This window comes from Buteo buteo, chromosome 12, assembly GCF_964188355.1.
Source record: "Buteo buteo chromosome 12, bButBut1.hap1.1, whole genome shotgun sequence".
NCBI lineage: Eukaryota > Metazoa > Chordata > Aves > Accipitriformes > Accipitridae > Buteo > Buteo buteo.
Genome location: NC_134182.1, coordinates 20,239,603 through 20,259,558, shown reverse-complemented (window position 1 = coordinate 20,259,558; position 19,956 = coordinate 20,239,603). Strand labels below are relative to the sequence as shown.

Sequence of the window (19,956 nt, the reverse complement as noted above, 5' to 3'; positions counted from 1 at the left end):
CAACTGGGGATCTGGCAGAACCAAGAAACGAGAATTCTTTCTGTGAAAAGTAATAAAGAATGAACTAAAGTGTAGGAAAAAGAGAAATATACCTTGAATGTGCAGAGTAGGAATTTATTCCTTTGGCTTTACGGTTCATTATTGCAGACTGATTCTAATGGCGGGGGGGGGGGGAAGGAAAGCTGGGAGCTGCAAAGGCACTGCTCATTCTTTCTCTATATCTAGCTCTGTAAGACAAAGGCCAAATTAGACACACAATACCTAAAAGGAGAATAATTTCAGATTCTCAGTTTTGGAAATCAAACTCAGTTCTTGTGAAGCAAAAAGTGTAGGGCTTTCTGGAAACTGTACTGAGCTCACTTTTATCGAAATGTCCAATAAATATCTTTACAGGTAACGGCTGACTTCTGACAACATCAGTGCAATTGTTGCTTTTCCTTAAGTTGCCTTCCTGACGACAATGGTTGATAATATTCTTTATCCCTTTCAGCCACCTCACTGTCAATTTATCCTTCCTCATCTATGAAAGCTGGCACTTTGTATACTATGTGTTTGGATTTATTTTCCCCTCTGCAGATTGCAGTAAATCTAAGTGTCCCACTCTCTCCACATCATCTGTGCTGACCAGCACTATGCATCTTGAGGAATCAGGAGGTAAATGTAAGAAACACTGTTCCAGATCTACTTTTCCACAACACAAATTTTTTTCTTTTTTTTTTTTTTTTTGCCTTCTTGCAGAAGAATATCATGGTGATGAATAAAAATTTGGGGTGCATGGTTCTGCTTCCACTCTTCTTTGTCAGAAGGAGGAAGAGAGGTTCAGAATTACTTACTGGCAACCCTCTAAAACTTGAGCTTGTGCATAACTTGCTGCTAACAACTTTAGATTGGAGCGCTGATTATTTCCAATTTGCACGTGCTCAAGTGTGGTGGAGTGATGTAGAGATCATGTATTTAACATGGTAACCTAAAACATGACATGTTTCATTGAATGTCAGAAGTTACTGCTGGTCAGTGTTCTAAGCACAACTCTTGCTACCTGGCACAGCTAGCCAAAAGTAGTCAGACGACCCAGCAACTGGTAAATTAGTAGGGAGGGAAAGCTGCGACTTAAGATATGTTTCTTACTAAACTTGCTGTAACTAGTCTTGCTATAACTCCTACTATTTGAACTGGAAACTTACAGAGTGATAACAATGTATCTGAAGTAAAAATCCAAATTACAGTGAGATTCCTGAGTGATATAAACACTTATAATCCCAATTAATTTAACTAAATTGCACCAGGTCATACCAACTGAAGACTAGTAATCAAACTGTGCTGAAATGTCTTGGAAAGGATGTCTTTGCTTTTTGATGTGTTCTTTTTTTTCTTTAATTGAAGTTAATGGAAAATATAGATGGAACTTTTATGAATATGAAGGACTATCTCCTTAACAAAATTTCATATTTTACTCTGAGTGGAAACTCTGATGTAAAATATTGCTTCTTTCTAAATTGCCAGCATTTTGTCTACTGACTGCAATTATCAATCTGATGCACAGCTTCAGAGAGGAGTCACTTTAAAGCTATGGGAGATTCTCCAGAACTTACTCTTCTTTGTTGAATCTTCAGTCTTCGCTTGAATGCCCTTTAGCACTACATCTTCACCCTATCTCTGCTGTTCAGTGTGTTCACAGGTCTATCTTCAGGATCATCTTTGTCTTGGTACTTACAACAAAATTCTATACTTTATGTTTGTGTCTGAATTTACATTGTGGCTATTCCTATTTTCTCACATTTGCCACAGCTTTTTGCCTGAGCTGATCCCTTTGTCTGCTTTGATCTTTGACCCTTCTTTCATGCTGCCCTTCAGCCTAGAATAACTCTCCCTTTAATGTCCAACAGGCAGTCTGCAGCTCCTCTTTTAAGATATTCCTTGAAAACTGTCCTCTTCAGAATAGTATTCCATCTTTACTCAAATACCACCATAATATAAAGGCATGCCTTCAATCTTCTTCCTGAGGCAATCATCTGGAAAAGCTCTGTCTTTTCCTCATCCAGTTTTTGTTTGAAATATGCTGCTTTGCCTACAAATTCTACTCTGCCCCTTAAAGAAGAGAAATGAAAGAAAACATTGGAAATCCAGACAATAAACCATCAAAGCAGAAATGTGGAATTAGAAAGATGAGCCCTTGGTGTCCTTGCTGGGATTCTTTTCCATCTGATGTGTTCAAAACCGGTAGCAGTGCAATTCTGTCACTGGCTCACTGTGTGACCATGAAAATGTTGCCTTATCTTTAATTTCTTAGGCGCTTTTCTTGTGAAGATGGAGGTTTCTAAAATGCTATGAAAACTGAAAAAGAAGAGTCTCTGATTTCAGTGTCATTCATGTCTGCATTATCTTATTTATGACTGGTTTCCTTTGTGAAAGGGGCACAATCTTACTCTTCCCTAAGCTGTTGCCCTTCTGATTATTGTTATGCTTGCTGCTTCCCCTCATTTCACCTGTGGAGTGAATGCATTGCCTTATGATATTGTAACACGTTGCACTTTTTAACATGCCAGATTTTGAGTCAAACTAATGTTGCAAAGTCATAGCGCTGTACTGGCCCAGAAAAGTGTATTAGGATGTTCCAGTGCCCTTCCAGCCTAGTTTGCTATCTGAAACACCCATTCAGCTGGGGATCCCTGTGGGGAGAAAGAGTTTTCCTATTAGTCTTGAGAGAACCTACGTGTTAGATACTGTCTGAGAGGAGCTGATTTCACTTGATGATGAAAATATTAACTGGGCTGCTTTGGGCAGAATGCTCTTGTTTTCTTCCTTAATGCTGCTAGGAATTTTGAAGCTTGAGGTGAAGGAATAAAGGAAGCTTGATATTGTCAGTTGAAAGGTGGAGATTAGGAGCATGCCTTCCAGAGCCTCCTTGCCTGGCTTGTGCTAAACACCGTCAGTACAGACTATAATCTGTAGGGAGAAATCTGATCAATTTGGAATTCTGGAAGTGGAGCTAACAAGGAGCAAATTAAAATCCTGTATTCCCCCTTGATTTCCTTCTTCCCCTCAGGGCTCATCCAAAGCCTTTTGAGGTTTTCTGCAGATTGAATGAAACCCTACTGGATGTCAGTGATGAGGAATAATGGGATTAAGTGAGGAAAGTTTTGCTTAAATAGTAGGAAAAACCTTTACAACCATAAGATCAATTGATCCACAGAGCTGGCTGCCAAGAGGTGTGGTGAAATCTTTTTCACAGGAAATGTTCAAGTGAAGACTTGAACCACAGCCATTTGCAAAGGGTTAGAGATATTGGAGTTCGGCCACAGTGTGTGGGTGTAGACTGATCTTTAGGAATTGCATGAACTTATAGTGTTTCCTTCTAGAGCTGAACAATCACATGAAGATGTGCTGTTCTTCAATTAGCTTGGTGCAGCCCAGAGTTGTTGGGTTTTTTTCTTGCCCTGAATTTGGCTTGGCCCCCGCTGCATTCTGCTCCTTCTGAAATGAAGGCCAGAAAACTTTTGTTAACATCCTTCAACCTGTCTGGATGCTGTATCTGATATGTTGTTGTATAGAGTCTAGCATGTTCATAAAAGTCTGTAAGAATATATGGTAGGAATGAGGCCTCTGAAGAAAACCAGCAAAACGATCCTTGGATTTGAGGCTTTAGTAGTAATGGCTACTTAAATTATTCCAAGAAGACACATGTGCTTTGGATTTCAGTGTCAAATCTGACTGTAACAGAACTAAATTCTCACATTTATTTCACTTATGCTTATTTGTCAAGTGGAAGAGTTGGGTTGTTTGGTGAATTTAAAGACCTTTTAAATAGTCTCCTATTGTCATTGTCAAAGATAGGATGTTGGACTGGACTGACCATCAGTCTGACTCATAGGGCATTTCATGTATTTTTATGTAAGACTCATTCCCATTTCTAACAAAATGGGGGAAGGGTTGGTGTTTGGCCATAATATAACTACTGGAAAATCGTGGATGTGATGGAAGTTCAAATGTCTGGAGTAGGGACATTTGCAAGCACTAGCTGGGCAATTTAGAAGATGCAAGAAAAAGGGGTTTATGAAATCAAGCTTGCTTGATACTGAACATACTATGCTCAGACATAAGAACAGTTGTCAGGAGCAGTGTATGATAGATCAAAAGATTTTTACACAAACACAGACAAAGGGTTTGCATGAAGCCAGGACGGTATACTTTCCCCTGGGGAATGCACCGGAGGATATTCCCCCTGTTTCTTGAGGCATATCTCCATGGTGATGTCCATTTTCTACAGGAAACCAGATAGACCTATGAAACTGATGGCTAGCACAGGAAAGATTTTGCTTTGAATGAATGCTTTCAGTAGCCAGGGACAGAAGATTGACTAAAGGAAAATGAACTTTCTTATTCAGCATCATAGCTTCAAAATATTATTTAGACAGATCTGCTGAGCTGAACACTAAAAAGTTATTTTTGCCTTCATTCTCCCTTTATGGCCAAAACTTCTTGGGAAGAGTAAAAAGAATTCTGTATTTTCTAGTGGATCAGCAAAACAAATATGTGAGTGTGGGGTGTTTATTATTTACACTGGAGTGAGACACACACAATTGAACTAGCACATCTCAAATGGAATTTGTTACTCTTCCAGTAAGGAAAATCATCCTTGGAATTATGAACTGATCAGAGAAGATCCTGAAGAGAAGATTCATGGTCATCAGCATAAAGCTAAAAGTAGAGTTGCTTTCATGTCTAATCAATTTCTACATATAACCTCTTTGGTAAACATTCAAGTGAAATGAATCCTAAATAGACTTTATAAGGCACAGGCTACCAACATTATTTGTTTAGTCTTTTTTCTCCTTTGTCTCCTGATGCTCACAAGATTATGGTGAAATATCTATAAATGTGTAGAGATTAGATCAAAAGCATTTCTGTGCTAATACCCGCTGAATGCTAAATATCCTTGATATTTGGTTAATGGGGAGACATACAGTCTCCAGGGAGACCTTATAGTAGCCTTCCAATATATAAAGGAAGCTTATAAGAAAGACAAAGAAAGACTTTTTACTAGGATCTGTAGTGACAGAACAAGGGGTAATGGTTTTAAACTAAAAAAAGGCTATATTTAGATTGGATAAAAGGAAGAAATTTTTTTACAATGGGGGTGGTGAGACACTGGAACAGGTTGCCCAGAGAATTTGTAGATGCCCCATCCCTGAAAGTGTTCAAGGTCAGGCTGGATGGAGCTTTGAGCAACCTGATGTCCCTGCCCATTGCAGGAGGGTTGGACTAGCTGATCTTTAGCAGTCACTTCCAACACAAACCATTCTATGATTCTGTAACAAGGCAACTGGAGCTTAACTGCTCTTCCAGTGCAGCTGTGTAATTCACCTTTGAGCTTTGGAGCTGTATGCACAGGGGATATTCCTGTTATTTGCAAATCCCTAAAAGGAGCTTACCAAGAGGTAGGTAATTGTCTGCTTGATGTGAAATGGTTGTAAGTGAAGGAACAAGGAAAATCTGCCAAGGTCCACGTATAGGTTTTATTCCTCAAAAGACAGCTTCTCTTTAGAATTCTCTCCCCCTGTATATGTAAGTGCAATCTGTCTTGCTGAGATCCAAGAAAATAATGAAAATTACTTGAGTGATGTGAGTAGAAAGGATGTATGAATCTGATGCTGTTTTTTCTGCATGTATAAACTCCCTGTCATATTCACCATACAGAGTTATGTGACTAGGAAGGACATCATTCTGCTGCTTTCTTAGATCATGTTGGCAGGAGCCATAAAGGGCATCTGCTTTTTCTCAAATAATAGCTTATTTTAAAAAAACTTTTTTTTTTTTTCCATTACGATCAGGTGGGTATTTTATTCTCATCACTATTCTTCATTTGTTTATTGTGGCATGCCCAAAATTGCTAAAAACCTTGTCTGAAAAAAATATTTCTTTAAGCAAATATATAGCAAATCAAAAGAAGACTGTGTGCATATCCTATGAACAGTATGCAAAATGGTGCAAGGAATTAGATTATCTCCTCTAACCCAGCCTGCTGTTCTGTTTCAGACGTTGTTGAATGAGCTAGACCGAAGCACGGGGCGATACCGAGATGAAGTAAATCTCAAAACAGCCATCATGTCCTTTATCAATGCTGTTCTGAATGCTGGTGCTGGAGAGGTGAGTCACTGCCCTGGAAATTCCTTCCAAAATGTTATGCTTGAATTATTTTACCTTGGAAATGGCTAATAGATTAGGTCACAAATCTTGTGTTATTGTGTAGATATAGTTTGTGGAAAATAATGCTTATTGTTAGTATCAGTCTTATAATGTCTTCCATGTTATTTCATTCTCAGCCTCTTCTAATATAACATAAGACTACTTGCACTGAAATGATTGCTTCAGGGTTTTTTTTTAAAGAACTGCAAAGCATTTACCTCTTGATTTCAGCCTTTTAGAAAACATTTTGGTTTACCTTCAGAACTGTTTTGAAATGTTGTTTTGACTCAAAGCCAAACTCAAAACATTTTTATTTAAAAATGTCAAAGGGAGACATTTCAGAAAAGATAGTTTCTTGGTTTTCTTTCATTAACAAGACTTTCTTTTGAGTCTGGAGGATAGTTTTAACTGATTTTGTTTCATTAAAAGTGTTACTTCTGTTACATTGGCTTTTCTATTTTTGGTTAAACCACAACAGACAACAAGCTCATAAGAGCTCTGTCTGGCAATGTATTTGTCTCAATCTCTGGCAGTCCTGTAATATCCCATTGAATAGGTGTGAAGTTTGCCAGAGTATATAGTGATTTTATGACAAATAAACATAAAAACTAGGAGGAAGACTGTAGTACTGTTCATCTGTAAGCAGGAGGTAGACCTTTAATGGACTAGCAGAACAAACACTAATAACTTTTGTTCTTTATGGAACAATATGGAGTATGCTGTCCTAACTGGACATGGAGCACTCACTGTAGGTAAATAAGGATTGTATTTTTAATTGAAACAGAGGCAAAGGTATTAATTTTTTTTTTTACTTACTTTACTGGAATTAATCATCCTGTGAGTTTGGTGTCAGGATAGATTACATTAAAAAGGGAAGAACTGAGGTTTTAAGTAGTTGTCATTTTTTTAAAAAAACGTGATTAAAAGCTTTTAGAACTGAATAACTTGGTTTGCCCTCACTTTTTAAGGACAACTTGGAGTTCCGATTACACCTACGATACGAGTTTCTAATGCTGGGAATTCAACCTGTCATTGACAAGCTAAGAGGACATGAGAATTCCACACTGGACAGGTAAGACATGTTTTCTGAGAACAGTTATTGATCAACAGAAAAAGTTCTTAGAAACTCGACTCTATTTGGGTTTCAGATTTAAGCACAAAGCTGTCTCTGACTCTTCCTGAAACTGGCTCCCTTAAAGATAAAAAGGAAATTTTTTTCTTAAAATCAGCAGATGAAGTAGGAAACATACATACTAAATTGGCAGTGGCTGTGGCAAAGAGTTGCTGAATTGCTTTTCTTCTAAGCTGGGGATGGCAATCAGAATGAAAAAAAAAAAGGTCTAATTCTGTTTTCTTGTAGTAAAACTGGAACAAAAGCTTGTCCTGGTGGGAGGGAGGGAAGCTAGTAGTTCATTGACTTCATTGAGACTGAGTATATGTGGTCAAAGCACAGGTTCTGAGTTTCCAAGCTTTTTCTTTAAGCTCAGTCTTTTTTGTGATCTAGCTTGTACTACACCCTCCCAAACAGTGGCACTGGCACAACTATGAGAGAAGAGGCACCTGTGGTGGATGAAGGGGTAGAGATGCCAAGGGTGCAAGAGAGAAGAATGAGGAGCATCTTCAAACAGCCCTGCTACTGCACAAAATGTAACACTGAATGGCACCTTCAAATTACTGTGTTAAAAGTTATGCAGATAATAAATGCTTTCTCTACTAGCAATTCCATATTTTTGCCACAGTAATTGAAGCTGCTAAGGACCTTAAATTAAACCCTTCACAAAGCCACTTGCTGAAATAAATTTGGAGTAAACAATCTGAACAATTTGACTGAGACACTTCAAGCTAAAAGACTGATGAACCAATGAGAAGCCTGGTGAAATACATTTGCTTAACAAAATGAAGCATTTTAAGGTGTAAGAGCAGGCAGCCCTGGGAGTCTACCTTGTCCTGTGACCACATTAAGCTTTGTGGAGAGGCATTGACCTGCTGATCTGCTGCTATCCCTTATTGTCTGCTGCTCCAAGACCCTTCCTACAGAGCCGGGCTGATTTGTAGGTATCTGATACCTGGGATTTCTTAGATAGAAGTGTCAAGTTTGCCACAGCACATTGTGAAAAACCTGTGGATCAGGCCTATCAAGCTTTCAAGGCTCTGTTTTCTCAAACATCCACTGTCAGGAGCTGCTGTAGGGTGATAGAACTATCCTTGGGGGCAAATGTAGTGTGCCTGAGATTCTGCATAAGCACCAGGTTAGCACCAGCTGTCTGTCATAAAGAGTGGCCTCACATCTTTGGGCAGGTGGAGGCATATACCTGTGTATTAATGTCACAGGGAATGATTGCATGCAGTTGTATGTGTCTACAGTTTGCTGCAGAGCTGGAACCAGTAATGTTACTTTTGATCTACAACATTATAACCAAGAAGAGAATCTGTCCTATAGGCAATCTCTGTTCCTTCGGTCAGTAACCAGCAGTATTTAGGAGGGTCTTAGGGGCACTTTTGGATTTTACAAATTATAATGATGAGAATGATAACAGAGGTTTGAGAGGATCCAAGATGCCTGGATTACATAGACTATATGCCAGGTCTATACAGGGGGATGTGCCACAGCCTTTCTCCACATCATCTGCTGTGCTCTGGTCTCCATGCGAGAGAAGTCCAGATGCCATGGTCAAATGTGTCTGTCACCAAGTCACCCAGATCTCAACAGAGGCATGCTGCTGTGCTCATCAATAGGCAAATGTAAAGACAGCTGTGTGCTCTGCTGTTTAACTAATTCACTGAATGCATCCCTGCTCCACTGTGCAAAAGAAACAATTTGTTAATGGTCTAATACCTGGTTAGCAAGTATGGCATGGACTTTTTAGAAATGTATTATCACTGCAGGCATTGCATTCAGAAAAAATAGAATATCTCTTTCCTATTTCATGTTTATTTTTGGCAGCCTTACCTCAACACAGTGACTTAGCACAAGGATTAAAGAGCATGTACACCTTAGCCAGCCATTCTTTTTTCCATGAGTTGCCTTGCTTACCTATCCCAGCATTTCATGTAAGAAAGGCTTGCCAATTTCCAAGCATTCTAGCTGAAAGAAAGGTGTTGCTGCTTCTGTAGTGACACGCTTAGTTTATGTCTGAATTATGCCATGAACTTTGGCAGGTTTTGTTTGTTTTGGTTTTTTTTGTTTTCTCTTAGGCACTTAGATTTCTTTGAGATGGTCAGAAATGAAGATGACCTGGAACTTGCCAAGCGGTTTGACCTGGTAGGTTTTTCTCTGGAGTACCTAAACTTGCCAAAGCTGAACATCCACTTTGGATGCTTGGTGCAATTTCTCTTTGTGTTCCCTGAAAACAATGATTGACTTCGGTGCTGAGAGTTGCTGGTGCTCTTGTTTTCATTGTTTCTCAGTTAGCAAGTGGGGGTCTGTGATGTGTGAGCAATGAAAACAATGATCACAGACAAGGCTTCTGCCAAGTATCTTTGACAAAGACTTCATTCTTTTGTTTCGCTGAAGGTTCAGGAGTAGAGGAGGTTCTCAACCCTGCTCTCATGTTCTCAGACCTGATCATCCAGATGCATTCTAGTTTCAGACAACACCTTTACAGGACTATGGGTGAAGCTTGGGCTCTTCTATGATACTTTTCCCAAAATTACAGAAATCTGTCCTGAAGACTGTCACCTCAGAGCCTGTGGAGAGGATTGGTATTTTAGATTGGGTGAATTTTAAAGATGAGCATAAAAAAGGACAGTTTCCACAGCCTCCAGCAACAGTAAGAGGCTGTAGGATCCAGAATAATTATGGTTTCCTCTTTCTTTATGCCCAGCTCTTGCCGCACACCAATACAGAACAACAAGCCCTTTCCTGCTTAGCTTCTACTATTTGTGCTACCACTTTCGAGGACCCTAATGTTTTACTTGCTCCAGAACAGCTCTTGGTGGTTTTGCATGCCTTCCACCTTTCTAGCCCTTTCATTTGGGGATCTCTTCCATACTGGAGTGGGGATGGCAATGCTGGTCTCAAAGACCCATGTGCCTGGTCCTCACTGGAACTTACAGCTGGACACTGCAGGAGACTCTTCAGAGGTCTAGGTGCTGGAAATTTTCCTGTCTCTGTGTTGATCAGATCTTTCACTGTTAGTCAGGCTTTCACTGTGCATGTTTTTTCTCTTACTTGTTCTTTCCTTACGTTCTCCCACTTCAGATCCACATTGATACAAAAAGTGCCTCTCAGATGTTTGAGTTGATCAAGAAGAGATTGAAGCACACAGATGCCTATCCCTATTTGTTATCCATCCTCCAGCACTGCTTGCAGATGCCATGTGAGTATATCACAGTTTCCCAGAGCAAGGGATATTGAAGAACTGGGTGAAGCTTTGGTGTAGGTACAGGGTCACAGATACCAGGACACACACTGCCCTTGTCTTCCATTCAGAACTTGGCAGTGGCTAAGGAACTTGGTATCTTACACTGACTCCATCCAGCAGATTTTTGTCGCAATACTTAAAGCAGCAGCTTGACCTCTCTGCACTTGCAAATAAAATTAAGTAGCTGAGACATTCCATTTAGTCACTGACAGAGCTTTTAATGATTTTAAATTAGAAGTTTTAAAAAAGAGTCCTTGTGCTCTAGATCATGAAATTCCCAGAAATAGATACCATTTTCAATATTAACAAAATGCACTGAGGAATTTTTCTGGTGAAACAATACAGTACTGAAAGCTGTTCTGTCACTGGGAAATTCCACGGTAAGTCTTGAGGCTGCTATCTCATGGCAATGCATCAGTGGAGAGCTCCTGAACTCAAACTGAAAAATAACATTGGCATTTGTTTTCAAGAGAAGTGATAGCAATCTTCTTGTTAACTGTAACAAAATAAATCAGTTATGCTCCAGAGTGTAGCAGATGACCAAAGGCATAGCAAGATCACTAAAGAACTGTCTGCCTTAATCCTGTTAGGTATAAGGTGCTGGTCTTCATTACTTTCAGCCATACTTGAGCAGTCAAACTGAGAAGGGAACATGAGGGAGATGTACTGTGGTATGCTTTTTCAGAAAGTAATGTGGTATGTTTTCAGGCACTCATGACATTCAAGTACTGCTGTGCACAAATTCAAGCAGTTGTTTGTCCCAGTGGTCTCCTTGATATTACTTTTTAAGACAGTACTTTAACTTTAGATATTGACCTGCATTTTTGGTGCAAGAAGGGCTAAATCCTGCTAGGCCAGGACAGGATTGTACTGGAGCAGTTTTAAAGAATCTAAAGGTCTAGGTTATGTAACTCATTGGAGCTGAGATGAACTTCATGTTGCTCTAGCTCTTCTGTTTGATATCCATGGGATCAGTCCTTTTGGTTCAATTTCTGTTCTTTCTCCCCCCACTTTTTGGGGGAGATTCATGTTTGTATGAATTTTACATGCCAGTTGAGTTTCACTGACCTGTAGATAACTGAGCACACAGATAGAAGATCTGATTGTTTATACAGTGCCTGGTCACAATGTTACCTAGGTACCAAAAAAAATCCCAACACCAAGCCCTGGAAAATACTGAGTAACAGCTATCACAAAGGAATCACTTCTGTAGGCATTTAAAGTGCAAGTTAGGCTAATCTGTCAAAAGGGTTGCACAGCCTGAATGTGCATATCAGGCACAGTTGCCCATGCCTGTTATGTGTTGTTCCAACATGCCAGGTGTTTGTAAATAATCTGCTAGCAACACTTCGGGGTTAGGCCTTGTGTTCTATAACTTACTACATACAGGATTGACACGGAAGGTGGAAAGGAAGGAATGCTAGTCTGTTGGCAGGTCTGTGCACTTTGGCATGGAAATGGAAGTTCTCATGGGCTGGTCTTTTTCCATATAGATAAGAGGAGTGGAGGAAACTTCCAGCAGTGGCAGCTGTTGGACAGAATACTCCAACAAATGGTTCTTCAGGATGAACGAGGAGATGATCCAGATATAGCTCCATTGGAAAACTTCAATGTCAAAAATATTATTAAAATGTAAGCAGCATTATTATTGTTTATTTCCGTTATGCAGGTATAAGTATATGATAAGTATGCAGGTGCTTTACAATAAAATATCGTATCTGAGGACATTCTGATTTTACTTTACAGCTTCTCATTGTCTTGTTAGTCTTCTAAATAGTTTCCTTCTAATGAGATCTTTCCCAGACAGTATTTTCTAGCAAAGTCCTTGCCTTTGGCTTCTAATGTCTATTAAATATTAAGCTGGTTAGAAGAGCAGAAACACCCATGATATTATAACAAGGCTTCCTCATGTGCCTTTTTCATTCAGAATATTGATGAAAGCTTTCACTGATTTAAAAAAAAAATAAAAAATGTGGTCATCTCTACTTAGATCTCATTCCTCGCTAATGAGCACATAGTTTAGAAAGATTTCAAATAGTGGAAAGCAGCCCCCACCTAGCATACAAAACCTTTCACCTCTTCATGAAATGTCTGCATGCTCTCACCCACAGACTTGGCTGAGGGCACTACTGTTATTTTTTCCCATAGGATGCACCATTTGAGAAGTCTAGCTACATGAGCTGGCTCTCATCTCAACTTCCCTGTTTTCAGTCCTTTTTTAGCCAAACTTTTGGACTCTTCATTGCATTCATCGGCCTCTGCAGGTAATTCATGGCCCATTAAATTTCTGAATTATCCATTGAAAAAAGCATTTTATAGAACATAATCCTCATATGAAACCAAATTCTACTGTACTAAAAATCTTACAGTCCCTCCTGTTACGGGCATGAGCCAAAATCAAAACTGATTTCTTATCATGGAAAAATACACTGGTGTTGTTCTCTTTCTGTCTGTCTGGATATCAGACTTCATAGTAGACCTCGTACCTGATCTTCCCTTTCTACTTTCATAGCTACTCCTCATTTTGCATATCTAATCAATCCCCAGCATGCCCTGCATATTTTCAGTCAGTAATAGGAAATAGCTGTCCCAGGATGAGATATGTGCATTACCTTGTTACTGATATATTACCCAATACATAAGCATTCTCCCTCCTTGTAAGAAAGAAAAAAATAGAACCACAGAAAGTAGAAAAAAAGATGGCAATCTAGTCTCATATCAAGGGTGGCGTAATTTGTAACCCACAGCAGCTATGATTATTTTAGTGATGACTTCTGTCTTTGAAAATAAGTAGACTTGGCACTTAACGGCATTACCTGAAGACAGGAACATAGCAGGATTTTTCTCCCAGGCATTCCTTTATCCCTTTTCAGGACTTTGAGCAACAAGCTATCATATTTATATTAACTGTTGGCTACAGTAAGGATCAGGATCTGGAACCAGACTGACCAACGGTATGATTCTGTATAAACATGTAAATTCACCAGGTTGCCTTTTGCTGATCACTACACATATTGGCCTCTTGCCTTTCAGCCTGGGTAGCTCAGAACAAGTTTAAATTACCTGATTTCATCTTTCAGGCTGGTGAATGAAAATGAAGTCAAGCAGTGGAGAGACCAGGCAGAGAAGTTTCGGAAAGGTGAGTGCATCCTCTGTGCTTGGGGAGGCAAAAGAGGGAGCAAGACTAATCCCGACTCAGTCACAGAGCAGTGAGAAGCAGAGGTGGGCACAACTTTTCCTTTTGCGGATAAACCCTGCTTTGCTCCCTCCAGTTCATTTTGTCTCATGGTGATCAGTTTATGTGCTTCATAGGATGGGGCTTCCCTCAGTCCTCACATGAAGTGATTTACAGTCTAAGTGAAACTTGGGCATTGCTGTCTTGATCACTGAAGATCACTGTCAAGACAGTCAGATTCTGCTTTCTTTTTCCTACTCTGGGAAATATCTGGGGATTATACATCCCCAGTTGAATGGACAGATTTGTCAGGTTTGTTTCAGCATAATCTGCATCTCTTCAGGGACTGTTCATGAGCTTTATTTCATCAGCCCCACTTACCTGTTCTCCCTAGATCATGCTGAGTTGATGAGCAGGCTAGAGAAGAAGGAGCGGGAATGTGAGACAAAGACCCAGGAGAAAGATGAAATGATGAAGACACTGAACAAAATGAAGGACAAGCTGCAGAAGGAATCCTTAGAGCTGCGCCAGACCCGGGACCAGATGAACGACCTGGTGGCTCAACTTAATGAGTTCTCGGTATGAGACTGGGACTCTTCCTATCCTTATTTAAAGCCTGCTAACTAGTGAATGAAGAACAAAAGCACTTTATGAGTGAAAGGCTTTCTATGGTCTGTACAGAGAGAGTTTGCCTAGCCAGCTACAAAGATGAATACTTAGAAGCTGCTCAGCTTTTAGCTGAGACCAAAATCCCTGAGCTGTGGTATAGAATGGATAATGCATGGGCTGCTCCATTCCTTCTCCTCAGCCACCTTCCTTGCAGGAGCTGCTGAGACACACATGTCCTCCTCCAGCCATAATTTTTACTGCTGAGTGGGGTGGCCCTCCTTGTTATTTCAGTGGAATAGAGAGAAGCTCCCAGATATGAAAGCAAATTTAGTGAACAAACAGTATTCCTGTCATGCTTCAAGAGCATCTGCACTGCCTGGGAGCTCTGCAGAAGTGACATTTGCAGCTGTTCCCTACTGCTTGGTGCTCCTTCTGTCCTGGCAGAGTGCCTGAGCCTCAACTTGCCAGGACACAGCCCTGAGAAGTCAGACACTGCAGAAAGCAGATTAATTCCCTCCTCCCCTCTCCTACTTTGCATTAGTGGGGCCTAATGACAGGTATTCAGTATTTCAAACCCTGAGGTTTAAAACCCAGGAGTTCAAAAGTTCATAAGATTGAACTTTTCTCTTTTTTTCATACATAAGGAGAAAATAATATATTTTGGCTTCTTTTACTAGCTTTCTGTTTTTCTGAGCCATTTATGGTTCCTTTTTCCAAGCTTTTCTCCACAACTTCAAGGGCTTGAAACTTTCTCTTAAATGAAAGCTGAGATTCCTCCCTTTATTGCATGGCTTTGAGTGCAGGAGGCTTTAAAGAAAACATCAAGTATTTTGAGGCTTATAATAAAATCACATCAGCTGGCAACATGGAGTTATTGTGCCATTTAAACTGTTTGCCTTCTTTTTCTGTGTGTTTTTTATTTTCCAGCAAGGGGGCAGCATTTCCTTCCCACCCCCACCCCCTCCAGGCAGCCCATTAGCTTTGTCCTCTTCTCACATGTCTGAGAATTTGCCTCCGTTGCCACCTCCTCTGCCTTTCTCCAGCTGTCCCCCTCCTCCTGCTCCACCACCTCCTCCAGGAGGGCCTCCTCCCCCACCAGGAGCACCACCTTTCTTCAGCATGGGAATGCCATCCCCTTCAACAACTAACTTCAGCAGCAGTGGCACCAGCCTGAAGAAGAAATCTATCCCACAGCCTTCACACCCACTGAAATCCTTCAACTGGGCTAAGCTGAGTGAGGTAAGAAACTGCAGTACTCTCAGCAATTAATTTACATTCAAAGTATGACAGTGTTGATTAATGCCATGAAGTGCAAGGTGACAGAAGCAAGTGATATTGTGTCTTTCCGTGGGCTGAGCTCAATAGGAGTCAGTAACTGTCCTCAGGGAGTCTCCCCAGTTCTCCAGCAGTGCAGCATATCTCCTGTGATGACCAAAGTACTGGTTAGATTGAGCTGCAGTAGAACTGGACATGCTGTCAGTTAGGCAAAGCTGTAGTGGCACTGAATAAGTAAGCCAGACCTGGGCATCTCCAGGACTGGTGTGCCAGAGCTGCCCTCACTTGCGCGTCAGAGAAAAGGATGGCCAGAGCCAATGTGAGCAAAACGTGGTGAGAACCAGCTCCAAAACCAGCCTCCTCTACCATGGCAGGAGCTGTCACCAAGGAAAGAAAGGTGGCCTGATTCTCCTCACCATTTGTTCATGCCCACAAGGGAAGCTGCCCTTCTCCTTGCATGTTTGCAACTCTGTCTCTTGGTGATAAGACTCCACATTGGCAATAAAAACAGGGGACTTGGATTCTTCCTGTTGCACTCATTTTCTGCTACCTTCGTTGCCTCTCCTTCCACTCCACTCTTTTCTCTTCCTTCTCTCTTCCCCCCCGCCCCCCCTTCTCTTTAGGTCTTAATTTTTTTAAAACTGATTTAGAAAGAAAAAAGTGTTTGTGTTGAGTTTGGATGGCTGCCTAGAAACCCAGGTTCTCTTTTAGATTGAAACTCAACCAGGGCCCAGCTCCGGCATTTGGAATGAGTATCCAGGGACCTCTGGAATGCCACAAGAATTCTTTCTCCCTCTTTCTCATTTTCTTTAAAATAAAGTGAAATATTTGCTGCACCGTCTGTGCTTGTCTGTCAAGGCCACGTGGGGGGTGTGGGAGAGAATGTATGGATGTGGATTTATTTTCCTTTGCAGAACATGGGACTTAGTGGTCTGAAGAAAAGAAATAATAACTAATATATGTATATATATGAATTTATATGAAAAAGAGAGAGTTGCAGGTGTTTCTGTTTAGTGTACAGTAACTGTAGGCTTATTCTGCCCTCTGGTTAGGAGTGAAGGCAGCTGTGCTAATAAAATTGAAGACTTGGGTGGTGAGTTGGGTAAAAGATGCTATTGTGAGGAAGGCAGAATAGTTGGGAAAGGGGGCATAAGAGGGTGGGGGCTTCATTTTGGGGTGTTTGCCAGTGTTAGTGTTTTGACCTAGTAAGGTCTTTGCAGAACTGCAGAGGTTGTGGTACAGTTACAGGTGGCTTGCCTTGTTATTTGGGTTGCACTTTGTTATGGAATTATTTAATTCCACTGACTGCTGGAGGAGGCAATATGTTTTGGCCATCTTCATCAGTTATCCTAGATTCCCTGCTTCAGTACCAGACACTTTCTTTCTGTTCATATGGATATGAATCCTCTGAATACAAAGCCATAGGTAGGTCGGATAGCCTCATCTTGCCTTTTGTTACCATTGCAGCACTTCTGTGGTGTTCTCTTGAACTGTCAAAGTAGGCATACTTGAATGAATGAAGATTCACAACAAGCACACTGGCTGGGAGCAGCGTATCTCGAGGTTTTGAGCATGGGAAACAGGCCTGGAAGTATGCATAGTATTATTGTGGTTCGTGGTAGTGTTTAACTTCCAATTCACATGAATGCAAGTTTTCCCCACAAAAACATTTTGAGGAAAAATACATCTGACACCATGTTTATGTTTTTCTTTTTTAAAAGACCAGTCTAGTTAGCAAAGAGCACAGGCATGTCTGCACCATGCAACACAGTGAGGTGAGGTGACAGTGTTGGAAACACAGCTGTACACAAACTTAGGGCTGCAGCCAGGTCAAATATGTTACTCTCCTCTTAGGTATCTCTGCATACTGTTTAGACCATTCTTCTCAAAGCAGTTAGTACAGAGTCTCTCTCCTCAGGTTTCTTCAGTGTGAAGATGATGCCAGGACTGAGGCAGCCCACATAAGAGCAAATCCCTTTCTGTCCATGCAGCCTGCCTCAAGGGAGTAAGAGAAAGCCAACAGAGGCTGAGAGGAGTGTGGACGGGCTGGCCAAGAGGGATTTGTCTGCAATGTACTTTCTCAGTAGTGGAATCAAGGCTGTTCTCCAGGGCAACTCACATGACACCTTTTTTCCCAATACTGATATAGTCTTTGGAAGGAAAGGACTGAGCTGTTGGGTGTTAGGAGAATGATCAAATATATTCAAATTCTTAGCAGTTGAAAATAACAGTTTGTCCACAGTTCCCATAGGCAGCACAAAAAAAGGTTTGACTGGAAAATATTCATGCTTCTGACAAGGGAACTCCAACAACCCACTAATTTCCTTTTAGAATTAAAGATTTTATACTAGCTTTGATGTGAGCTGATGATCAGTGGCAAAGCCATTTAGATTGCATGGATGGACTGAGTTCTGATGAAGCCCTTGCACACCACAGCTCCATTCATATAGCACTGTAGCATTGTCTGTGAATTCCATTTATACAGCACTACAGTAGTGCTGGTGCCAAGTATCTCTGTTTTTTAAGAAAAAAATATTGCAGTGTAACCACTGTAATATCCTGGAAAGATCCTTTTCTTTGTTTCTGGACAGCAAGTGGAGTTTGGTCTCTCACTCTGAATGTTACAAAACACCCAAGGTCAAACAGGGACTAGACATTTATGGTTAATCCAAATGATGGACTGGTTTCGAGCACACTGGAAGTATGGATTAATATAATTACCTCTTTAATAAATATAAACATATTGATTTGAAGTTACCAGAGTAAATCAAGTCAACCTTCAGCTGTGCTGCTTGTTTTCTCATGGATGGAGAAGCAGCTTCCCATTAAAAGTCAGGCTGGTAATGACTCTAGTCAATGATCTGAAAGGGGCTTTCTTTAGACAGCCCTAAATAGACTTCAGTGAAATTGTCTCAAAAGAAAGGTATTTGTTCTACATACCACATAGGATTAAAAAAAAAAAAACCAAACATAAAAAACCCCCAAACATCAAACCCCCAAAACCCCAATCACATAAACAGAAAATGTTCATTTTGACACTATTTTTTTTTTTCAAATGTTTCTGTAATGTTATTGATGATTCTGATTTCTGGAACTTTCTTCCTAAAAGCAGCCTGATCATCATGGCAAACAATGATGCAGGACTGCTGCCAGAGATTCAAAATTAATGGAAAGATTTCTACAAAATCTGAGTGTGAAGACACTCATAATAGCCTTGGTGGTGCCTAGTCCTACAGTGAGATAAAACAGCTGCCTCAATTAACAAACATGCCAAAAATACAATTTTGCTCAAAGTGGATTTTTCTTACACTGGGGAAAGGATCTGATATCAAGAGAGAAATTTGAAAAACACACTCCGTTCATACCCCTTTTTCAGATTCATAATGGAATTATGAATTAAAATTTTAAGTTGCTCCACTTTTTGATGGTTAATATTTTACAAATATTAACCTACTAATAAGCAGGATTGCCTGCTCTAGTATTCACAGAACACTCACAGTTGCTATGGTTTCCTTGGACCTGCAGGACAAACGAAAGGCTTTCCCAAAGTACTGTAGGTTTTCACCCACGCTGTGAGGTTATTGAGGCATGATGGACTTTGGGAGCTGGCAGAGTATCCCTGTTTATCTTTCAGGGTAAATAAAATCACCTGTTACATGTAGCAGAGGACAGCTTGATACGATTTGTAGCTCCATGAAACACTGTCATTCTCTAATCTTGGTAGATCTCTCAGCAAATTGGGCTTCATTACAAAGGTGGAATGACATAACTGCAGCAGCTCCAGCAAGCAAATTGTTAAATGCAACATACCAAAAACTCAGCTTCATGGACCAAATGCCTTGTCAATACTTGTTCTGATAATAAGATGTTTCCATACCTAGTATGTACTACCATTTTGCTAGAGGATGCTGGGAAATATAGTTCATAGGATTTGCTTCTCAAAGGGGACCAAGACTTTGCAAAGCAGAGGAATGGGAGATCTTGGAAGACTTGTAGAATGAATGAATGAATAAATAAATAAATATGGGGAGAAAAGCATGTTACAGACAAAGTGACCTCTCTGGGTTTTTTTTTTGTTTTTTCTTTTTTTAAGGAGAGAGGAAAAAGGAAAGAAGAAATAAAGAATTTACTTTTTTAATTGTTTTTTAGGGACCATAAATATTTTTTATGGTGCTGAGGGAATCATTTATCATAGCAACCACATTATGCAAGTCTGTTTCTCTTAAAACACTGTCTCTCTGGCTGATGACAAGGGACTATCAGCCAGTTAATCCATAACTGAGTAGCAAGAGCTCAGTGTAAGAAATTATCTGGCAGCAACATGAAAGTTTTCAAGAGCAGAGTTTA

At 40.3% G+C, this 19,956-nt stretch overlaps 1 protein-coding gene across 2 annotated transcripts in view; it reads left to right on the top strand.

Moving 5' to 3' along the window:
• Window positions 1–19,956, top strand: part of DAAM2 (dishevelled associated activator of morphogenesis 2) — a 209,919-nt gene that overhangs the window by 143,446 nt on the left and 46,517 nt on the right. For both annotated transcript variants that reach the window (XM_075042929.1, XM_075042928.1), the window contains 8 exons: window positions 6,037–6,147; window positions 7,155–7,258; window positions 9,382–9,448; window positions 10,388–10,505; window positions 12,044–12,182; window positions 13,631–13,689; window positions 14,120–14,304; window positions 15,262–15,573. In XM_075042929.1, the coding sequence (XP_074899030.1) occupies window positions 6,037–6,147; window positions 7,155–7,258; window positions 9,382–9,448; window positions 10,388–10,505; window positions 12,044–12,182; window positions 13,631–13,689; window positions 14,120–14,304; window positions 15,262–15,573 (1,095 nt within the window). The remainder of the gene's footprint in view (window positions 1–6,036; window positions 6,148–7,154; window positions 7,259–9,381; window positions 9,449–10,387; window positions 10,506–12,043; window positions 12,183–13,630; window positions 13,690–14,119; window positions 14,305–15,261; window positions 15,574–19,956) is intronic.